Below are 22,813 nucleotides of genomic sequence, written 5' to 3'. Positions count from 1 at the left end.
CTGGTAACCAGGGCGGTTGTGCGGCACAGCCGGAGGCTGACAGGGCTGCGATGGCAGGAACCACAACGCTCAGTTTCATTCTCCGTTTACGTGTCTTGACTGTGACCACTTGAGCTTATATGGAACATGTCTTGATTTTTGTTTCGTTTTCCTAGTTGCTTATTGGTCTTTGTAAGATTGAAATGGGAAAGGAAAGGAGAAAGACACTGCTGTGTTTTGAACATGAAGACAGTAAGATCAGTGTGAATATTTTATTCTCGAACTGATAAAAATATTTTCCAGACCTGTGCATAATAAGAGAACACATTAACAACTTTGATAATTAAAATGGTCCGGAGAGTCACTAGTGCATCTTGGTTGTCTTCATAGTCTCTGAATTGGAAATGAAAGGGTGATGAATAGTCAGAGGAATATTATTTGGTCTCTGATTCAAAATAACATCAGTGTGCTTTCAAATACCATGGAATGACTTATATTTATCTGAATAATGTCTATATATGTGTGTGGAGAGAAATATACATGTGAGGTACTAAATAATGTACAGAGTACATTGTGTGAACTGATTAAAGCTTTAGAATAACTACGAGTTGGGTGCAAGTCAACAGATAATTCTGGTCTAAGGTTGCCATGGAAACAACCAGTGCTTGATATAATTGAGAACATCTTAAAACCTCCTGGTGTTTGCATGCTTTTTTCCCCTGCCATTTTGAGTTGCTTTAGACATGAATAGGTAGCATTGGTCAGAACAGAAGTAGTTAATGAGCAAAACCAAATACCTGTGTCCTGAATATTGATTTTTGTTTCACTGCTGGTATTTTGTGCTTCATAGTTTGTTGCATCACAAAGAGCTCGTAAGGAAGAGCAGCTCTCTGGATTCTGTGTGCTCTCTCTTTCCATTTAGTGTGTGTGTGTTTAAAGATTGAAGCAGAGATTCGGTAGAGATGAGCATACTTCATCAACTGTTGGATTAATATTAGGAGCAATATGTTTCTGAAAACTAGCTTTTCAGCATGGATGGTAAGTCTTTTCTATTACCTTGGGCACTATTTTTTTTTGTTTCGTCTTCACAATCAGGAAAAATCTACCAGGTTTCCCTTTCTTGTCTGCAGAGCTGCATCGACTACTGATTTCTTTGTTTTTGTTTTCAACTCACTGTGGGTTTCTATTAAAATTTACTCGTCTTAAAGATTTGCTGATTTTATTAAAAATTTTGCTTTGCATAACTGGTATTTAGCATTTGAAATTTTATTTTAAAGCTTTCATTTGGAAATAACTGTTACAGGTCATTAAGGCACAGAATCCGATTTGGAAAATTTTATGATTCAATTATATATATGTCGGTTCACTTAATTTTCTGTGCCGCTTGTAATAAATTATTTTGCGTGAATTGATAAAATCAGAGAGGCCTTCTGAGATCATTGTAATCATCACCTGAAAATTCTAAACTGTCTTTTGTTGTTTTTCCTCTGAACCAGCTTATTAATCTATGGCTTTTATTCTTTCTAAATGGTGGGGTAGCAGAATAGTTGAGGTCATTCATGGAAGCAGGGGATGGGAGTCTTATTTGAAAATAGATGCTATAACAGATCTAGTAAACTTGGGAGGCAGCTATTTGCTTTCCGAAAAATCATTGTGACTACTTATTAAAAGGTACTTTGAGTTTAATGGAATTATGAAGTACTAAATTCTTACTTGGAATATTATTGAAAATTGTACCTAAATGTATGAATTCTGTACCTTTATTTCCTTAGAAAGAGAGATCCTTTGAAAATTGTTTGCAAAAAGCCCAAATATGTTAGTTTATGAAACAATGCCCTTTTGTTTCAGGCAGATGGTCTGGAGCTTTGGAAAATTATTTGAGACGATTAGAGATTGCTTGGAAAGAAAAAGCAGATAATCGTGTATATGGGGTTTGTGTGTGTGCCTGTGTGGTTTTGCATTATCCTACAAATTTAAAGGGCTATTTTTACGAAGGTTTCACTTTTGTGCATGTCATGAGATAAAGAGTGGGAGGAGTCATATCACTGCTGATACCAGCTTCTGTGCACTTATCTCAGACAAATGTGTGGAGGTCATCTCCCCCGGCATGAACAGCGTGGCTGTTGTTCCCTTGTGTACAAGGTGCAGCAGACAAATGTCAAAGCCAGTACAGTTATAAGATAAGGTTTCAGAACTTTGTATGTACATTGTGAAGATTTACGTTACAGCCTCAGGGCTGCTCAAGTGCCCCTCGGTGCGGGCTGTCCCTGACGGACGTGGCCTGGCTGCCTGTGTGTGCCCCCGTAGCCGTGCGGGACGCAGGTGGCCTCCCGAGCTGACAATGGCCAGCCTGGGCTCGGCCGGGCTCCCACCAACCTCTTCACGGACATCTGCCCCTGCTCAGCCTCTCTAGAGATGGGGGTTGGTGAAACCACAGCCTTGGCTGCGCCTTCGTCTGCCACGGAGAGGGAGGTCTCTCGTTGGGTCCGAGGGTCTCTGCTCATCACGTTGCCAGGCTGGGTTTTCCATCACCTTCACGCTTAGGTTGTAGCTTCCGTGAGAATTAAGGTTTGTGGAAGTCAGCTTCATGAATGTCGAATTTTGTTGCTTGAGTGGCTATTTTGGTGTGGTTTGGTTTTGGTGTTCTGTTATGATTGAGGCGTTTTAAGGTAATCAATTTCCTACAAAATAGGTAAAAAAGAGGTTACAGGTGTTTTGTTTTGTTGGTTGTTATGGTTTAGGTTTTTTTAGGGGGTGGTGGTGGCTTGGTTTTGTTTTCCTTACCCTGGGGCTTTGTTCCACAATTTGCATCTGTAGATTTAATTCATCTTGACATCCAGGCTCCTGGTTCCATTAAAAATAGAAATAAATAGCTGCAACTTTTACCAACTGTCAGTTCCCAGTCAAAAAGATCTATAAATGAGAAGTCTAATTTTGACAAGGGAAAGGTGACTATCTTCTGCTCTATCAAGAGAGAATTAGATTAAGTCTTTGGAAACATTTCCCCAGTTAAGCCACTTCTGCTTTTCAGTGCCCCTTTGTGGCTCTCTTTGCTGCAGCGGTGTTACATTACACCCTGTCAGTGGATAAAATCAGGTGCTCTCCCTGTGAAAGATTGCCAAGATGCAAGTGAAGCCTCAATGAAAAAGTGATATATCTTCTTCAATTGTAAGTACAATTACTGGAAGACCAGGTAACTAACAGCCACAACTCCTGGTTCTGAAAGATGCTGCTCTGCTATATCCTGTCTCACTAGGAACAGGCTTAATACTCACAAGTATCACCAAGTACAAAAGTGGACTAGTACTTTCAAATACTGCAAATAGAGGGAATTGCTGATACAGGAATTTACATTCATAAGATAGCAGTTACCAAAGATATGTGGGACAGAGCAGTATGAGGGAAGAGTGTGAGCAATGCTGGTAGACTGCTGAATTCCTGTCCAGCTTGGTGTGCACTGGAGAAGAGGAACATTTCAGGAGTGAGGGGGAAGGGAGGTTGGGTCAAAATCTTAGTTATATGCACTGGGAATTGTACATCTTTTAAGGGCAAGGGACAATAAGTAGCAACCTGAAAAGACTATAGAAAATGGAAGGATGGAATTTCCAGGTGCCAGAAGTATGCGTCTTCCTATATGTGTCTCGTGGGACTAATGGTTTTTTCCTTTCAGAAATTCCACAATATTACCTGTTACCCTCCGGTAGCAGACTAGGATAATTTCTTAAGTGTTGGCCTCAGTTTGTGTTTTGTTCTGGTTCTTGTATGAAATATTTGAAAAAAAGAAAAGGCAACACAGGCATTGCTGCATTGACGTAGTTCTCAAAATGCGTCCATACAGTGAACAGTCCCTCAGGGTGCTTGGTTTGGAGTATAAGCAAAAAACGAGTTTAATAGAATTGGGCTTTCTTCCAAAGGAAAGGGTATTTGGTATGTTGTAATCTTGCATATCTTGAACTGTGACTTACTGTAGTCCCTGTTGTTACATTTCTTACATATATTTTGTTACCAGTAAGACTTTCTGTGGTTTTTAGTTTACATCTCAAATTGTTTATATAATTATTTGTTCCTGGTTCCTCTAAGAGTTGCTGCTGGTACTGCTGTTGCAGGCTAAAATTCACAACAGGAGATTCCCAGCTTTAATTATTGAGGTTGTTGGGGCAATTTGGTAAATTAAACAATGTTTTTGGTGTTTTCCTTTGTTCATTCCACTTGCTGACAGATAGTTCGGCCCATTAAGAATGAATGTGGTTTAGTTTTTTTATTTAATTTTGTTTTTCAGGATTTGCAACTCAGTTCTGTGCAAGTTTTATGCCTGCCTTCTATCCAAATAAGCACTGACTGTAACTAGTTTCTCTCTAGTCCCATTCTTTATCAGAATATAGTAAACACTCTTACCTACTTTTTGCTTACCCCAGTCCTGAGGCAAACAAAAACTCGTTGTTCAATCAATGCATTGAATTGTGAAATGTGTTTATTTACATAAGACTTCCTTATTCAGGAAGTCAACCTCGCTGCTATTTAAGGTTATAAATGAACTTCTCCTGCTTGGCTGGTTACCGCAGACAGCCCTTTCCTGTAAATATTGAAAGCGTGTTCTGCAGGAGATATGTCAGTGTAGCGATGTGTCAGAATCTCACATCTTGCGAAGAGATGAAGAGCTGTTTTGCTGATTTACCCTGACAGCTGTGAAGATGTGTCTTACTGATTTCAGCACATTTATGAGAATTGGAGTGGTTTTGCTAATGCAAGAGCTGGGACAAAGTAGCTTTGTGAGAAGCAGACTTAAACATGAGTGCAGTTAAACCAAGATTGGTGTATCTACCATTATTTTGATACCTTGTATGAAATATTTGAAAAAAGAACAATAAACACAAGAGTTGCTCTTTTCCAGTAACTTGTAAAGGGCACCCGTACAATGAACAGCCCCGGCAGTTCTTTAGTTTTCAGTATGAAGAAGAAATTGATTTAGCAAAACTTGGGTTACTCCTAGAGAAGAGGAGAGGGTATTTGTGCATGAGTGTATCTTATATTATGAGAGGCATTGCCTGCTTGCAGGGAACTTATTAAGCAATGTGCATATCAGATCAACTACCTGCAGATTTATGCTTAACTGTTCCTAATAATCTAACCATGAAATGTGCTCTCCATGATAGCTGCTTGGTAAGATGTTATTCTCTTTGGTCACTGGACTTTCACGAAGAGGGAAGGCGAGGTAGTAATATGGAGAGGCAAGTTGGTACCCAGTATGCTCCAGTGCAGGGGGCTGGGTGGCTTAACTACAGGAAAACTGCAGCAGGTGCTGTGAACATTGGTGTGTGGCTTTGACTGTAAGAGGAAAATCTGATTATTATGTATATTTGCATTTAATTATTAGAATTTGCTAACAAACTTTCCTCATGAATGTGATACATTTACATGACATTTTGTAGTAATGCCCTATAGAAAATTTGGTCTTGGAACTCATTCTTAAAATGTTTGGTTGTTTTTTATTGTGGTTTTTTTTTGGGGGGGGGGTTGGGGAGAGGAGGAGGGTATTGGTTTGGGGGTGGTTTTTTTTGTTTTCTTTTTTGTTTTGCTTTGTTTGTTTGGTATTTCATTTTCTTTTTCCCACATGGTAACCATGGAAGTAGATGCATTGCAGAAACAGAAGTGTTAGAGTTTTCACAATTTTAGCAGAGTTTTCAATTTTCTTTCTAAAGTAATACCTGTTTGACACTGTAAAGTGCTCTTTGACACTGTGATCCTGTGGTAGTTGCAACATTTTAGATTACTTGCTGGATAAAGCTCAGCTATGATTATGGAGAGTGGTACTGGACAGATGAAGCTTAATTCCTAATTGCTCACAAAGCACATCAGTGTATGATAATTGAGCATTGTACATGTTAACACTTCATATAACCTTTTATGTATGAACTAATTTTATATGTAGGGAGTGTTAAGTACTGCCTTTGAAAGTAATTGTATTAAACTTATAAGTACTAATTTAAAATTTTAAGTAAATAGAATTAACTTATCTAATAGAATAATTGAAGATTAATAACTTAAAGTTAGAATTATTGCTCAGAAGCCTTTTCAGTACCAATACTTTCATGGTCCTGTTACACTAGCACAAACTGGGTTTCCTTCAGCAAAGGAGCAGTTCTATCTACCTCACATATCTGCCCATTTCCACCCCACCTGTCCCTTCCCCAGGAGAAACATTTATGTGACAAAAAGAACTGGGAGCCGTTTTGGATTAAAATTAGCTTTCCTTGTCCTTGCCTGCCTTCTCTCCATTACTTTTTAATCTGGCCTGATTCCCTGACCTGTCTGGGCAGTCAGCCACAAAGATGCTTTTACTCTTTCAAGGAAGGTCCTGATAGAGCAGCAGTGACTGTGGAAAGACAGGACTGGGGTTTTTTGTATTTATACCAGCCCATACTGAACACTGGATTGCAGCCTAACAAACCAAGCTGATATTTCTTGGACTTCTAAGCCTTAAAGCACGTGGATTGTTGCAAGAGAGGACACAGATTTACAAATGTGTTGTCTCCGGCAGTTTGGAATTATTCCCTTCAATGAGCGCTTAAAGGGCAGGAAGAAGGTGTGAGAGAGACTCATTTCCTTAGGCCAAAGCTTAGTTTTAATGTATCCAAGAACTAACTGGATGCCAGTTCTAACTGGTCATTTTAGAGAACTGGGACAAAAAAAAATCAACTCCAAACAGAAAAAAGGTTGCTAACAATGCTTTAATTTGAAAGGAAAGCTTGGGCAAGAGAGAGAGGTGCCACCCTGCAGGGCCAAGAAACCAGAAGGGACACAACAGCTCTTGCCCACCAGGAATCTGCAAGACACTTCAGGTCGTGTCCCATGCTTTGGTGTTCAGATGGATCTATTCTGCTTGTCTGCATTGAGGAAGTCTTGCATGTCATCAGTGACTTTGGGTTTGAATAATAAATCCTAGTTTGGTTCATAGGTTTTGATTGGCTGTTTCAGGGTATTTTGAAGAGAGGAAGAGTCTTTTGGTGTAACTTGAAAACGTAGCATCTGTGTCTTGAGGGACAAGTCACTTTGTTTAATGAAGTATATTAATTTTTAAATTTTTTTACGAGCACTGGGTCTGGGTTCTCTTTTAGATTAAGCAAGCAGAGTTTTAAAACTTGTTTTTTGTGGGAAATTATTGAATTGGGACATATATGCATGTACAACTCTAAGCAGAGCTACTACAAGACCTGATTGTGTTTGTGACTGAATACATTTCCTGATTTATGTTATAAACTTGAGGTGTTTTAAACAACATATCATGGATTCGCATTTTAAGTGGCCTGGTGTTAGTTGGGTTTGGTCCTGTCTCCCAAGAGTGCTCTCAGTTGTGTTGTACTTCTGGCATTAGCAGCAGAGTTCACTGCCTCTGTTTGGACCAGTACTTTCTCATTTAAGAAAAAGAACAAGAAGGAAAGGCTGAAAATTGAAGGGGAGGGGCACGGTGGGGGAATTGTTGTCTCAAAAATAGAAGGAAGAAGAAAGTCAGTCTGACTGTGGCAGCTGTATGCAGTAAGTGAGTATCTGCTGCTCAAAATTCAACAGAGAAAGGCATTATCCCTGATAGCTGAAAACCCAGCTCCTGTTGGTTTGTCTAAATCTGTCACATCTCTTATGCAGGCTGTTGCTGTCTAGCCAGCCAAGGAAAGAGCATGAAAATTAAGTAAGACTTCAGCTTTGTTTAATTTACAGCTTAAAGTTATAGCCTGTAGCACTGAAAATTAAAAACAAAAAAAGGAAGAAATGTTGGGCTTTTTATAGAGCTCTTAACTGTTGCAAATTTGTGTTTATAGGAGTGACAAGAAACTGTCTGGCTCAAGACTTCAAAATCACGGACAGGATTAAAATAAGATTTTGCCAGCATTCCAAATTTTGCATTGTAGTGGATGAGAACGGTGTGTATTTTAAAATTCCTGCACATTGTAAATTAATTCCTGAATGTGCTCCCCCAAAAATCACATTCTAGTTCTGTCTTCTAGTCTCAGGCATGGCAGCTGTAATGGCTCTTAATTTACTGCTTATCCCACTTCTCTCCCTTTTTCTCAATGGTTTTTCCATGCTCTTCCCTACTTCTTACCATCCCTGCCAGTATTCCTCTGAAGTGTTTACAGTGTGCGGTTAGATTAATTGATGGCACTTCCATTTTAATAGCAAACTTCTATGCAGTTAATAATTCTTATGTGATCCTTCATTTCCTAAGAACGTCCGGGTTTTGCGTTCCAGCAAATGAGCTCTTTCAGAAGTGCTCCCTGTGTTTTGGTTTATTGTGGTGTTGTTGTTTGTTTGAGGTTGGTTTTTTTTGGATGGTGTTTTGTTTTGTAACTGAAGGTTCTTAGCCATTGTAGCTGTGTAAGTGAGCTTGCTCTGCAGCAGCAGTTTTGAACATAATTAATGTTTAAACAGAAATGGAAGATCAAAACTTTGCTCTCAAAGTAAAAAAAATGTATATATAAATAAGATCTTAAACTGATGCAGTTTATTAATCTAATTTTTCTGTCTTTGCATCTCTTAGAGCAGAAAAAAGACACAATTCTCGCTGGTCAGTTTTTCACAAGAGCCAGCAAGTGTCTCACCACAATGGTGGCTTGTCCTCCACCAGGCCTCTATCACACTGGACATTTTTCACCACTGTTTTCACACAGTGCAAAACAGAGCGTTTTGTTCTTGTTGGTGGTCTGTTTCAATGATACTATTTTAGTTTCTGTTTTGAAGAGTTTCCCAGCTATTAAAACGTTAACTGGTGCTCATGCTACTTCCTTTGAGTGTATTAACACTTAGTTGTGTTTGTTTTCCAAGACTTGCCAGGGTAGAAGAATCTTGCTGAAAGTCTTGTGATGTTTTTCCTGCTAATCGAAAGAGAAATGTAAAGATATTTAAGGCAAGAGGTTAATGGTGTGAGAGTGGGACTGAGAACTTGAATCGTTGGCTTCTCACTTGCTTCTGAAATGTGGTTACCATAACCACTGGATTCACAGAGGCGTCTGTATACATCTCAATAACGTTTAAGGCTATAAATATTGTTTTTATAAAAATAAAATATACGGATCTATTTACCAGAATATCTTCATACGTATTTTTTTTTATTAAATGGAATACACGATTTAATTAAATAACTCATTTAATTCCAGACTTCAAGTGATTATATTAGAGTTTTGGAACAGAAATTGAATTGTATTTTCATAAAGGGCACTTGAAATACCAAGCAGAGATTGGCATTTAGCACAGCAGATGGGGGTTTGTAGTGATGCCCAATGTTTAGTCTTAATCAGTTTAGTTCTTGCTTTCTTGCCATGAATCCCATCCAAATGCTTTCTGTTTTTTTGTGTGTGTATCTTTTTGGGGGGAAGGGAGGGGTGTTTTTCTTCCCCTCCCAGAAAAATTCTGGATTGCTGGCTCTTATGGGAGATGTGCTTGAGAATAACAAATACACTCATGTGGGAGGTGGGAGAAAGGCAGAAAGTACCTGCCGGGAGCTCCTCAGGACTGCACCATCCACAGATGGGGCCTTTCCCTCTGCTGTCACTGCACCCCTGCAGAGACGTCCTGAAACTCTTGGAGGTTCTTTCGGGAGCTTTCCTCTGATTCACTCACTCTTCAACTGTGTTTTAGGCCAGTGTACACTTTATAGTAGTGGTATGCCATTTGTTAATAATTTGGTTTATGTTTAACTCTTTGTACAAAAGTTAATCAATAAACGTATTGTGCGTAGTGTGAATATACGGTTAGATAATAAATCTGCTGGTTTGGGGTGGGCTCAGGGGCTTTTTGGTTTTCTGTGTGGTAGGGTTTATTCATTTGATATTGTTGATGGCTGTGTGTTTTTTGGTTGGTTTGTGGTGGTTTCTTTTTAAGGGAAGCGGGGACCTGTGTATGTATGCTTTTGTTTGGTTGGGTTTTTTTGTGGGTTTTGTCAGTTGGTTGGGCATTTCTTGGTTTGTTTTTCATTAATACCTCTTTGTATGCCAGTATTGCCTGGGAACCTCTTGCTCTCATGTCCTGCTTCCCACAGCGGTCTCTCCAGCAGCCCCTTGCCCTGGCTGTGGGCGCAGCTCTCCGTGGGCCTGGCCTCCTGCTGGCTCTGATACACAGGGGATCACTCTTCCCCTGTCAGCTGTGTGTGCACTGGAGCATTGCTTCTGAGCAGGGTTTGAGCTGAAGCAGGCACAGGTTACAAAACTGCTTCAGTTCTTTCAGTTTTAACTCCTTGGCTGTTACGCCGTTTCTTACTGCTATTTCTGAACCTCCCCAGATTTCTGACTAAAAGCTTTGGGTGTTTGCATTGCATAAAACTTGCTTCTCCTGCCAGCTGTTGCTCTTGCTGGTCACAAAGAGTGAGGCTTATGCTGTGTGTTTGTGCTTAACCTAATCTCTGGACTACTTGTGCATCCTCCCCAGTTCCAGCTGGTGTCCTTTCTGATGCTTCCAGTTGTTTTGGCTGTTGCCGTGTCCCTCATTGTGCCAGCGCTGTCACTTGGGATTCATCCTCTCCTTCCAGCACCTTTCTCTTGTGCAGCAGCTTTTCTTCCTTTTGTTTCAGCCTCCTTTGCTCCAACTTTGCTGTACCGGTGACACCAGTCCAAACAGGGGCTGTCTGCTGGTCTTTGCATACATCCCTGCATCCTCATCTTCCCTTTACTCAGCCATATATGAGCGATCCTTGCTCTTCAGTGCTTATGAGAAACTGTATATCAATGTCTCTTTCCTGGGCTCTGTTTTTCAACAGTCTTATAAAATTAAATCATACTTGTATGGCCACCATACAGGATTCCCGTGTGCATTCCAGTTGGATACAGCAACTTCAGCTCTGAAGTTGAGACTTTACAAAGAGTTTTGTTGCTGTTGTTGGGTAACGAGACTGAAATTTGATTGTGAATTTTTTTTGGAGACTGCTTGCCATTTCTATGCTATCCACCACATGCCATGCAATTCACACTTGCTGTCTTTTGGAACAAAGTGCCAAGTAGTGGGAAGATCACCCGATTACAGGTTTTATTGTGATCCAGCATGCTGCAATGAAGATAGATACACTTGTTAGCAACAGTTCCTTGGATGTGTGTGTCTTGGAATAAATTAATTGTTAAAGATGCCAACTTGATCTCCTGAAGTTTTGTAAGCTGTGCTTATTTCTGTGATGCATCATCTTTTTTTCGTACTGAATTTAGCTGCCTTTGGGTTTTTTTTGTCTTTTCTTTGCTCAAGCATTCTGTGATTTAGCATGAGTCATTCTGTCTGTGTGGGAAAGGGCTGGTTTATTACAGGGGCTGTTCTTCAGTGGGGAGGGGAAAGGGTGGAATGTATTTGTGTTTTCTATGTGTTGTGGAAATGCATAAAACTTTTTTCTTCTCTTTCTTTCCTCTCTTCATCATCTCATCTGTGTGGGTGAATGTTCCTGCAACCCTTGGGGAACCTATAGAGACTTTTGGTATGCTCATTCCTTCATTAGTGCCCAAAGTCACAGATGCTAGGAACAGTTTAAAAACTAGAAAAGCAAACAAGAGTCACATCGTAACAATGTAAAGTGGCTAAAAATGTGCACCTGAGGAAACCTTCCAAGTCATCATCTAGTCAACCTATTTGTTTGCATCATCACAACAATCCCAATGGCCGCTACTATCCAGTTGGTGTAAATTTTGATTCTGCACTTGAAAAAGTAGGAACGAAATGTGTTCTCGTGTAGCAAGACTTAACGTTTTGTGATCAAGATGTAATTTTCAAAAGTGCTTAATCCTGTTTCAAACTGAGAGTTCTCTTTTCAGAAGTGACTGAAGTGTATGCGCTGAATTTGCCTAAATTCTGTTTGAAATCACTTGCTGAATTGTGTTGTAGTGCAGGAGCCCAGGTGACCTCTGAAAATGAGAACCAGGCACAATTTGACCCACTTTCTCATTAGGAAAAAATGTAAGTCTAGTAAAACACACTACACAATATGAAATGGCTTTTAAAAGATAGTGATTTTAACATAAATGAGTGCCATTAGGTAGTTTTATTTTGCAAATACATGTTCAATGCTGCTTTCCAAGAAAAGAGAGCAAAAGCAAAGTAGAATAAGTTTTCTTGAAGGAGACATTGTGGCTTATTGAAATTAGAGATTTTTTTGCATTCTTCCACAATTTGAATATTTCCAGCTGAATCACATTTTTTTCCATAAACAACATTTATTTCATGAGTAGAAGAGAGACAAAGATGACCACATGTAAATACCATTGTATATTTTTGTAAGTACTGAAAAATTGTATTTCAGTGCAAAATATGGAAAAACTTAAATATCTCTCATGTTATCTCCATTGTTCTTAAAAATTAATATTTTAAGACATATGTACTGAAATGACGTGAAAAAATGAGACCAATCATTTCATGTTTTGGTTGTGGTACATACTGCTGAAGTTAATGTTCATTTTAAGCTATAGCTGGCTCAGTTTGAAGACTCAGCTTCTTGGTACTCTTAATCATCATCCTTGGGTTTTTCTTGTCATTGAGAGAAAATAATGTTGGTACTACTTTGACATAAATTGATGTTTAAAAAGCTTTTATTAGTAGTTATCATTTCATCAGGTCATCTCTGTTCTCCTCATGGAATAAGGATCATCAGGTATAAATTTGGACATCATTAGCTTCCCTTTTTTGTATTGAAAAATTATTTCATGCCACAGGAAATCCTGTTCTCTTTTTCAAATTATAATAATTTAAAGTCGTTACATGAGTAACCCAAACAATTTAAAAACAATGGAAATATTAATCCAGTGTGTCGAAAATATGTCAAACATTTTACTGATTACCCACTAAAATATTTTTAACTCCTAGTGAGTTTTAATGTCAATATAAAATAGTTTATTTGATATGAACTATGTTGTTCTTACTGTACTTAACCATAAGTTTAGGGTAATAAGTGTGTTCCTCCTCTTTGGTATTGCTTATTTCTCTTAAAATTACTGAGCGGATATCATGCTTTAAACAACTTTAAGACCTTGAGGTCTGCCAGCATGCTGCTCCAGCAGAGCCATAAACCTCCCTTGAGTTTTGTGATAGTTGAGTCCCATAATGCACTTGAGAAGGGGCAAAAAGGAAGACAAGAAAATTCATGACCAGTCTTTTCCTGGGCTGCCTTTGTTGTTACTGTTGCTGTAACTGTAGCAGTAACAGAAGAGCGATGAGAGAATTTTGAAAAGTTCTCTGTGCAGACACTAGTGTTCTCTGAAAAGTACAGAAGGAGTTCTGTTTCATCAGATGATTGTTTACAGCCCCTTATAAACATGATATTTTAATGACCATCAGAAGGTAAAATACAGTTGTTAAAATGTACGTTCCTAGATACTGACCAGAATAATCTTGGCGCACGCTGAGTATTTTTAGAAATTGCTTGTGGCAGAACATCACAGTACAGAAAATCCACTGTTATTAACATTATATTATGTGAAGTGATTCAGAGAACACAAAAACAGTATGATATTTTCTTCTTGATTCTGTGACTCCTTTGGAACCACAGCAATGTCTGAAACACCTCCCGTTTATGACTCTGTGTTAAGTAATCTCCATTGATCTGGCTGATAATTGATATTCAAAAAATAGAACAGCTGATAGATGATCTGAACAAAATATGTTGGTGCACATTTTAAACAGTCATCCAGAAGTTTGCTATTACACATTCCTTCAATTTCAATAGAAAATGAATATTTAAAATATCTATTCTCTGACTGTGGGCATGCCTGATGTGCAGTGTCGTTGTAGCCATGTGCTTTGTCTGTGCTTGCAGTAATGCTGTCCATTTGGTACATGAGCTTGCAAACAGCCTTTAAATAAAGGTGATGGGGGAAAAAAGCAATACGATTGATATTACGCTCAATCAGTTGAAAGATGTAACTTTTATTTAACAAAAACAGATGTGGAGTGGCTATTTATAAATGTCATGTTTTTTTCCCAGTTGAATTAAGAACGTCTTACATCACCTTAAAGCCTGCTTGCGTATACAATATTGTGAGTTATTAGAGCTGATGTAGTTTAAGTAATTTGTGTAGAATGATGTAGTTACTCCAGAAAGCTTAGAGGTCACCTGGAGATATTGTAGCAGCTCTAGAGGCATTGGTACTTGCTTTCATACCTGGTGAAAATAGCATATTATGAGTTGAAGAAAGAAGTTGATGATGAAGTTTACATATTTTGTTAACAAAGCTTCTCCGTTGCATCCATGATGAATTACGTTAATGAAATGTACTTTTTTGTGCTTTCAGTGAAAGAGTTCTTAGCCAAAGCCAAAGAAGACTTTTTAAGAAAATGGGAAAGTCCCCCTCAGGTATCAGTTGTTTAAACATTCAATAATTTTCTCTGTTGCTTTTTTTTTGTTGTTTTTTTATAATGTCGTCAGTGTGTTATGAGCAGTGCAGAAAACAGTTTAAGGCAATTTTTAAAGAAGTTTCCATTTCTAATGTCAGTTTTGTCATTGAAGGTCATCAGCAAAGTCTCTCGGGTCTTGTTGAGCTCTGAGCTGATGAAATACTCATACTGAACAGGAGCTTTCTCTCACTGATGATGTTGTTCACCATCAATATGACAAGAGTCAAAATCTATAGGCATCTTTTATCTGGCTTTTTATAACATTGAGTATCGGCACATCTGTAATTTACCCTGTTAATAATTTTCCAATGGTATTAAGGGGAATTGATAGTATTAAATCCTACTGCATGGGGCTTGGGGGCAGGCTTATTAGAGGGAAATATCTTAAAAAGTGAACTTGGGGGTTTGGGTTATTTGGGAAAAGTCTTTTTGTTTTTAAAGCAGCATTTGAAATGCTATGGTAATTAATATCTGAGGAAAATTTACTCAGTGGTAGGCTCTCCGGACAACTCTCATGTAGAACTGTCTCTAGAGCTTGGATTTTTTGTGTTTTCTAATATTTTTGTTTGTGAAGCGTATGGGGGTTATTTACCTGCATGTTAAATTCATGATCTGTTTACTGCTAAATGTTTCTTACTAAGCATGTCTTATCAGTATGGACAAATTATAGAAGTGTTGATACAATTCAGTTAACTCTTTTTCTGCTTTAATGAGTGAAACGTAAAATCTCTTATTAAAAATTGACAGGCATGAAATTATAACAACACTATAATTGGCTGTAGTTGTCCTTGATAAATGTAATTTTATTCAATTTTCTTTCATAAATTAGTTCAGTCCATACAGTTAAAATTGTCTTTGGGTATTAAAATGTAAATAATGTCATATCCTTGTACTTGTAGAATACTGCTGGCCTAGATGATTTTGAGAGGCAAAAAACCCTTGGAACAGGATCATTTGGGAGAGTTATGATGGTGAAACATAAAGCCACAGAACAGTATTATGCTATGAAGATACTGGACAAACAGAAGGTTGGTGTAACTTACAATGGTTTTTTTGTTTACTCAATATTTTTATGTAGACAAAGATCTGGTAACCGGCTAAACTTTGCACTTCCTGTGCTTTTACTAATCGTACTTGAATACTGGTGATACTTTAAAGAGTTGGCTTTCTTTTTTAGCCAGCAGATTTAGTTGTTGGCGTTGTGTAGAATTCTTACAATGGCCACTGACATTAATAGAAGGCTAAAGAGGCTCTAAGTAGCATCTGAATATTACATTTTGTGTGTGTAATAATGTAATAATCCTGTTGCATCTATAGTGGCTGCATAGGAAGAACAGTCATCTCTCTCAGAACAGCTGTCACACAACAGACACTTTCTATGTTGAAAATTTACGTGCAGTAGTCTGAATCTGTATTGTTACTCCAGCCTGATTTTAACAGTTTGTTACTCTTGGATTAAGTAAGCAATGTCATTTGATAAAGTTTAAATTTTAAATAAAATAGAATTCCAGAATAAGAATTTTTAAGAAATCTATCAATACAGTCAGATTTTAGCGGTTTTGACAAGTTCTTCAGAAGTACATTAATTAGCTCAGTAGATTTTAAGGTTGTCAACAGAAGAGCTCTTCTAACTTTGTAAGGTACTACGTATTGCTACTGTATAATAAAAATAATATTAAGAAAATATTAATCTGGCAATGAGAACTTTCATTTTGTCAGTTGCTTGTTATTAAAGTCGGTGTTGCCTCAGTGTGGGTTCTTGCGCTTAAGCGTTATTACATTCCTGAGTGATTTTATATAATGGAACTGTGACAGTGACTGTTTTCCCTGAGTTGCAGTTAGAGTATTCTTTACGTGTGATTTGAGGTCCTGGACCTTGAATAATGTGTCATTTAGCTAAATAATGCTTTATAATGGTCAGACAAGAAGAAACTAAAACTTAGCTTTCAGTGTCAATTCTGACATTATTTTTTTACTTGGGAAAGCTCAATTTTTTGCAACTTCAGCATTCTCCTGTAACAGTAGTTTCTAGCTTTTATTTTAAAAAAATACCCAATTAAATTAAAAAGACATTCCAACATAGCACGACTGAAAGAGAGCCCAGACCATTCCCACCTGCGTGGAGCTTTACCTCGCCGTTACCTCAGGGTGGCTGGTGGCATCTGCAGGGAGCATTGGTGGAACACGAGGTGTGATGAGCATCACACCGCTGCACCAGAGCCCCCCAGCAAATGTCACATTTGCAACTGTTTTTTCTTTGAACCCTTTTTGGTGAATGGCTCAGGCCTTGTCACTGAAGCCATTTAGGAAATGACATCTTACTGCAGCAAGCTGCCATAAAAATAGTCTGAAGATTTTTATTTTTTAAAAAAGCAAACAACAAACAAACAAAAACAAACACCAAAACTCATTGCTACCTCTCAGTTAAAATTGGAAAGCCTTAGCTATGAAATTATCTGGTAAAAGCAAAAGTTGAACATTTTTAATGATTGTAGTGGACTTGCAGTAAAAGATTCACAGGATTAAAGGTGTCTGTGTCCAGGTGTCAGTCTTCTATTGAAAAGTAGATGATTTTGTCTATAATCAGAAATCTGAAGTTCCTTTATGAAATACACACTTTTTCTACTCAACTTAGCATATAGTTATATATTTATGTATTCTATTAGAAATATTGTAGTGTTATATTGGTAACTTCTATTATTTGATCATAACATAGGAGATGGTTGAGAGAGAACACATTTCTATCACTTTGTGCACTATAGAAAGCATACAGATGTCTGAAATCAAACAATATGCAGGCTGCCTATAATTTTTCATTTTCATTTGACTTGGAAATAAGACCATATTGTGTGTCCCTTTGTTATCCAGTCTTGGTTCATCAGGATATGAGGGGAAAAAAAGTTTAATAGATGTTGATATAGCAGTAGTTTTGTGTGTAGCATTGTTATTTCTTCATTGATCTGCCTTAATTTCAGAAGGCTTTAACACATTGTTTGGCTAGTTTTCTTAAGTAATTGTGTTGTTAATAAAAGCTCAGACACAAGCAAGCTGTTGAAGAATTTACCATGACCAGATACCATTTGATGTACAAGAAGCCGTGACTGACTTGCCCTGAGCTTGAGCTTCAGTGTGAGCAAAGCTGGGCTCTCAGAGGCCCTGGTCTGATCCAGTGTCACCGAGCAGCTTCAACTGGTGGTGCCGCTGCTGCCACCATCCCCCAGTACCTACTGGCACAGGGGGAGACGGGCGGTAAAGGCTCGTCCAGCCCTGCCGCTGAACGCGTCACAATGTCACAGCAGAACCCTCGCTTGCTTTGATTGTCAAGGTAATTCCAGTACCGAGGCCTTTTAGGGATATATATACGTTTCCCACAAAGGAGGTGATTTGAGTAAAATTTTTATTTTGTCTCTAGAGGTCTGCTATTCCAAAGAGATTTAATATTTTAAACTCACTCTTTAATTTGAATGACATTTATTTCAAAAGAGTAGTGTTTTGGGTGCTTTTTTCATAGCAGCTACTTTTTGCATCTAAAAGCTAAACTTAACCCGTTCCAGTCAGGGTTGGAATATCTTGCTTATCTCTTACTTACAGCAGTTAGATTTGATTTCTGAACATGCAAAATCAGACTTGTTTTTATCACGCTTGTACACTTTTTCCTTGTTTCCTATGAAAAACAAAACATAACTTTACTTGGAAATCATGCCGTTCTCGAAATGAGATATAGATAAATTGTGTAATAGGGATTAAGTAAAATGGAAAGAATCAATTATGCAATGTTGGGGTTTAACACAAGGAAACCAATTATTAGTTACTGTGAAAGAGAACTTAGCAGAAGTCTGCCACTTGCTGCCTTGTTAGCAGCTTCATATTATAATGGATTCCAAGAAGGTAGCATTTGATTTTTTTAATATGTTTGCTGAGCAGAGAAGCAAAACCCATTGAAAGGTCTGGCAGAAGTAACTCTTGTTTATAAGAATGGAAATTTAGAATTTGTATTCTGCTTAGGTTTCTCCTTAGTAATGTGTAAGCTATGTAAATTAAGTCAGTTTACTCCTGTTCACACATAACAAAATTCATAATTAAATGTGTCTGACACAATTTCCTGCTTTTCTTAGCAAAGGGCCCACAGATCAAATGGATTTTATTGAACTGTCATCTTGGCTGCGGAAGGATCTCCATTACAAATACAAGTGATTCTTAAGAAAATGCAGAGATGTTTTCCTTACTGGTGCCTACACTTGGCGTGTAGAAAGAAGCACTATTTCTGGAGTTATCAGGAAACCGTATTGCATGACTATTACTCTTTAAAATGTCGTTAGACTTTTTAATCTAGTAATCCATAAGGTTTTTCATTATCTGTAAAGCTACAAGCTTGTTTCTGGCTAATTGTTTTACGCTGAAAAATTTATCAACAGCTATAAAATGTCAAACTGAAGATTGTTTTTTCTCTCCTAGGTTGTCAAACTGAAGCAAATAGAACACACACTGAATGAGAAGAGAATATTACAAGCAGTGAACTTTCCTTTCCTTGTAAAACTGGAGTATTCTTTTAAGGTAATCACTATTTTGAAAGTAGTTGTTTGGGTTTCAGAGAAATAGGTCTTCAAAATTTAGATAGTAAAACATTGAACTCTTGCAGTACACTAGTTGTAGTATTTTGGTTTGCAAAGGTGCTTCACATGGCACTGTTGAACAGGAGTTCCTGCCCTTGTGTGCACACTTGTACACACCCCAGTTCACCAGGTGGTGATTGAAAAGATATCTCCAAATAAATAAATAAATAAAAATGAAATTAAACATCTAGATAATTCCCTTGTTTTGGAGGGAAACTGACTTTTGTACAGCAGGGAGCTTTTAGGCATCGTTCTGTCTTTGAGAGAAATCAAAGGATGTATTTCTGTACCAATGTATAGAATGGTAAATTTGTAGCTGTTCTGCAGATTTTTTTGCTTGAGGTTTATACCTGAGACTCTTCTCAATGACAGTCTTATGTATTTGTGTGTCTTTACTTGCTTCCTTAGGACAATTCTAATTTATACATGGTAATGGAGTATGTTCCTGGTGGTGAAATGTTTTCACATCTAAGAAGAATCGGAAGGTTCAGGTAAGAGTATTAATGACCGTATTCCTTTACAAAGGCTTATGTTGCTAATTTGGGAAGATGGTTTTATCAAATTTGTTAGTATCGAAAAAAAAATTCTGAAGGGGTAAGCACATTTAATTTACTTCTTTTTTTAGTGGAATTAAACTAGTCAGGCAATGCAAAACTTGTAATTATGCCTTATTTTTCAATTAGTTGATGCAGGCATTTGTGATCTATGCACGATAGAATCTTGGAATTCCTGTGCATGTTGTCCCTGAAATTTATAGCTTCTGAAAGTAAAATTTTAAGTCTAAGCTCCATATTGTGGGATATGTTCATCTTGATTTGCATGTGTATTTTAACGGCAAGACTTAAATTTAGGAAGCGAGTGTATCAGTTCTAAATGTTTTGCTGTTTGCTTTTTTTTCCTTGTTACACAGTAAGAGAGCCAGTTAAAAGATACTTAATTTATCTATCCCTGGCAGTTACATGGTTCTTTCAGTATCTTAGCATAGTGTTGGGGTACTTAATATTCTTTTAATTCTTCACAGTGAACCACATGCACGGTTTTATGCAGCTCAGATAGTGCTAACATTTGAGTACCTCCATTCATTAGACCTCATCTACAGAGATCTAAAGCCTGAAAATCTTTTAATTGATCAGCAAGGATACATCCAGGTATGATATTCTTCATATGTTTAGGAAGTGGAGTCTTGTCTTACCGTGTAGAGTTAAGTAATTCTGGCAAATACGTTCAGAATAAATGGTCTGAAGCTGGTTGGCATGAAAACGTGTTTTCAGGGAGCACTGAAACGTCCTCTGCTTAGTAATGGTTAAAACCATGGGATTGTGCTTCCTCTGACTAAAATGAAGCATGCACAATGGAGCTGTCTGCAGTTGAGCGAGTAGTCAAGGTTTCTCTTGGGGTCTGTGGTGAGAGGGAGGTGATTACATGGCTCTGTTCCTCTGACCTATTTTATACATCTGCCCTAGAACAAGATGAAAGGTGCCCTAGAATGTCTGATTCTCTGCATTGTCTATATGAGTGGTTAAGGATAACCAGCTTAGATGTTAGCAAGTACTATAGTATGTAGTGTCAGATAAATCCCACACTTGATATGTTATTTATTCATTCTATCACTAGAAACCAGCTATCTCTCTGTATGAGAAGTGTCAGAAGGACTGGCTACTGCAAGTGCTTCTCACTATATCGTAGAATGATAGGATACCAGGTTGGAATGGACCTCAAGGATCATCTCGTCCAAACTGTCTATACTGTGCGATTTGAGAAAAATTTTTCCTCTGTGTAAAATAGCTTTCCAAAATATTTCAGAAGTACTTAATTTTAAATTTATTCATAAAAATGCACTTGCAGTTAATTTGTTTCTTCTGATGACAGGTCACGGATTTTGGCTTTGCAAAAAGAGTAAAAGGAAGAACTTGGACGTTATGCGGAACTCCAGAATACCTGGCACCTGAAATAATTCTCAGCAAGGTACTTTGTCTTGTTTTTCAGCCATGCATTTGATGCAGTTATAGCTTATGACCCAATTATTATATTAAACTCTGAGATAATGGCTGATACTTGCAAAAATCAAATCTTGACTTGTCAGCTGTTTATGAATAACACAAAATGTGATTGTTGCATTTTTCTAGTATACTAAAACTTACTCCAAAACATTATTGTACAGAACTTTCTACATATGCTTGCTGTGTATAATAACTTGTGTGGGGAAAAAGGGATTTAAAGAATCCGTAACTGGGTTGTTTAATTAGCATCCTTATCCGAACCACAGATCTGAGTGACCACATTCTAAAGTGTTTAGCAGACTAGAACAGGAGCTCCAGAGAACCACGTATAATAACTAGTTGCAGGGTGTTTCAGGTTTAAGGCACTTAATATGAAATCAAACGTGACAAACCACTGGTTTTACACATAAAGTACCTGCAGTCTCGGGTTGCTGTTGATCAGTTTGTGTCTTGTACTTGTACTGAGTCTTTGAACACAGAAGAAATATTAAGTATTATTTATCATAAAGCTGTTCAACTGTAGCCCTTCATGTTTTGCAAAGGAAAAATATCCTTATAGTTTATGGAACTGCTTATGATATAAACAATCATAATGCATGATGTGAAATTATCGATTTAATATGTGGTTTAATTAAACTAAAAATACTGTTCTGTGGGGAGAAAATGTTTGTTATTTGCAGCTTTTTTGTCCTCATGCAGTTAAAGCAGCAGTAGAAATTGGAAGGTGCCTACTACAAACTCTCTGTAGCGGATTTTTCAGGAAAAACTGAGTCTTAGCCCTGATCTCAGTAAAATATCTCAGTGAACACATAAAACTGATGTGGTTGCTGGGGTTTTCTGTGGTTTTAAATATTAAGTGGGATTTACTAATGATTTTATGTTTAGGCTTTAAAGACCAGATCATAAATTAGTCTATAACAGCTAATTAACTAAAATTTTAGGCTCTTAAGTCTAGTTTACTAAATATCAAAATGAATGTTCTGAAACGCAGATAATCAAGCAAAAAGATGATAGTATACAATATAGGATGTCTTGTTGTATTCCATGAAATTTCCCTAAGCTTTGAAAGAAGTTTCAGTCATTCTGTGACAAGATTATTTTGTTTTTAATAAATTGTGCCCATTTCTGTCGCTCAGGGATTCCTGTCACATCAGCATAAAGACATCACTGAAACTCAGCACAGGAATATGTGAAAAGTGTTTCACTTTCATCTGTTTCATTGTCATCACTGTATTAGATTTTAGGTATCTGTGAGCTTCAGTTTGGTTTCAACAACGTTGTACGTTCTGTATTAAACAAGCAATAATGTGTTTGCTTTCTTGGAATTTCAGAGATACATGTTGAAAATGCTGAAGTATGTCAGAAATGTGCTAACAATGGTATTTCTTGTTTTATCCAGGGTTACAACAAGGCAGTGGATTGGTGGGCATTAGGAGTGTTAATCTATGAAATGGCAGCTGGATATCCCCCATTCTTTGCAGATCAGCCCATTCAAATTTATGAGAAGATTGTGTCTGGCAAGGTGAGCGAATCCACTGTCTGGTTTTGCAGGTGCAGTTGTTTGTCTTTGCAGAACCTGGGTTTTGTGTGGAGTAGATGCAGAATTTGCTGGCTACTAGACAGTGCGCCATTTGGAAAGGATATGGAAAAAGTTTGTGATGTATACTTGTTAAGTACAGACATTGCTACAGTAATATTAAAAACTAAACTTCTACAAATCTGTTCCTGCCTTCAAATTTAAACTGCAAGTTATTTAAGTTTACAGACCTTGTAGTATTATATCATTATATGCTTGCATAAAAATGATCCAGCAACTATTAACAACTATTTAGCTGTATGCTTAATTTGCCCAGCAATTTTCTCTTCTAGAAT

The 22,813-nt window shown here is 37.6% G+C and overlaps 1 protein-coding gene across 11 annotated transcripts in view; it reads left to right on the top strand.

The window, feature by feature from the left end:
- The window catches only part of PRKACB (protein kinase cAMP-activated catalytic subunit beta), a 71,492-nt gene that overhangs the window by 38,995 nt on the left and 9,684 nt on the right, over window positions 1–22,813 (top strand). For 4 of the 11 annotated variants that reach the window (XM_065072683.1, XM_021294176.2, XM_065072686.1 and 1 more), the window contains 8 exons: window positions 7,794–7,895; window positions 14,226–14,287; window positions 15,228–15,356; window positions 18,784–18,882; window positions 19,350–19,432; window positions 19,963–20,089; window positions 20,811–20,906; window positions 22,341–22,463. In XM_065072683.1, coding sequence (XP_064928755.1) covers window positions 7,794–7,895; window positions 14,226–14,287; window positions 15,228–15,356; window positions 18,784–18,882; window positions 19,350–19,432; window positions 19,963–20,089; window positions 20,811–20,906; window positions 22,341–22,463 — 821 coding nt within the window. Of the gene's footprint in view, window positions 1–343; window positions 1,018–7,793; window positions 7,896–11,307; window positions 11,423–11,837; window positions 11,899–14,225; window positions 14,288–15,227; window positions 15,357–18,783; window positions 18,883–19,349; window positions 19,433–19,962; window positions 20,090–20,810; window positions 20,907–22,340; window positions 22,464–22,813 lie in introns of those variants that run through there. The other 7 variants (XM_065072684.1, XM_021294180.2, XM_065072688.1 and 4 more) reach the window with 4 other exon arrangements.

This window comes from Columba livia, chromosome 8, assembly GCF_036013475.1.
Source record: "Columba livia isolate bColLiv1 breed racing homer chromosome 8, bColLiv1.pat.W.v2, whole genome shotgun sequence".
NCBI classification, from domain to species: domain Eukaryota; kingdom Metazoa; phylum Chordata; class Aves; order Columbiformes; family Columbidae; genus Columba; species Columba livia.
This window is presented reverse-complemented; position numbering and strand designations above follow the sequence as displayed.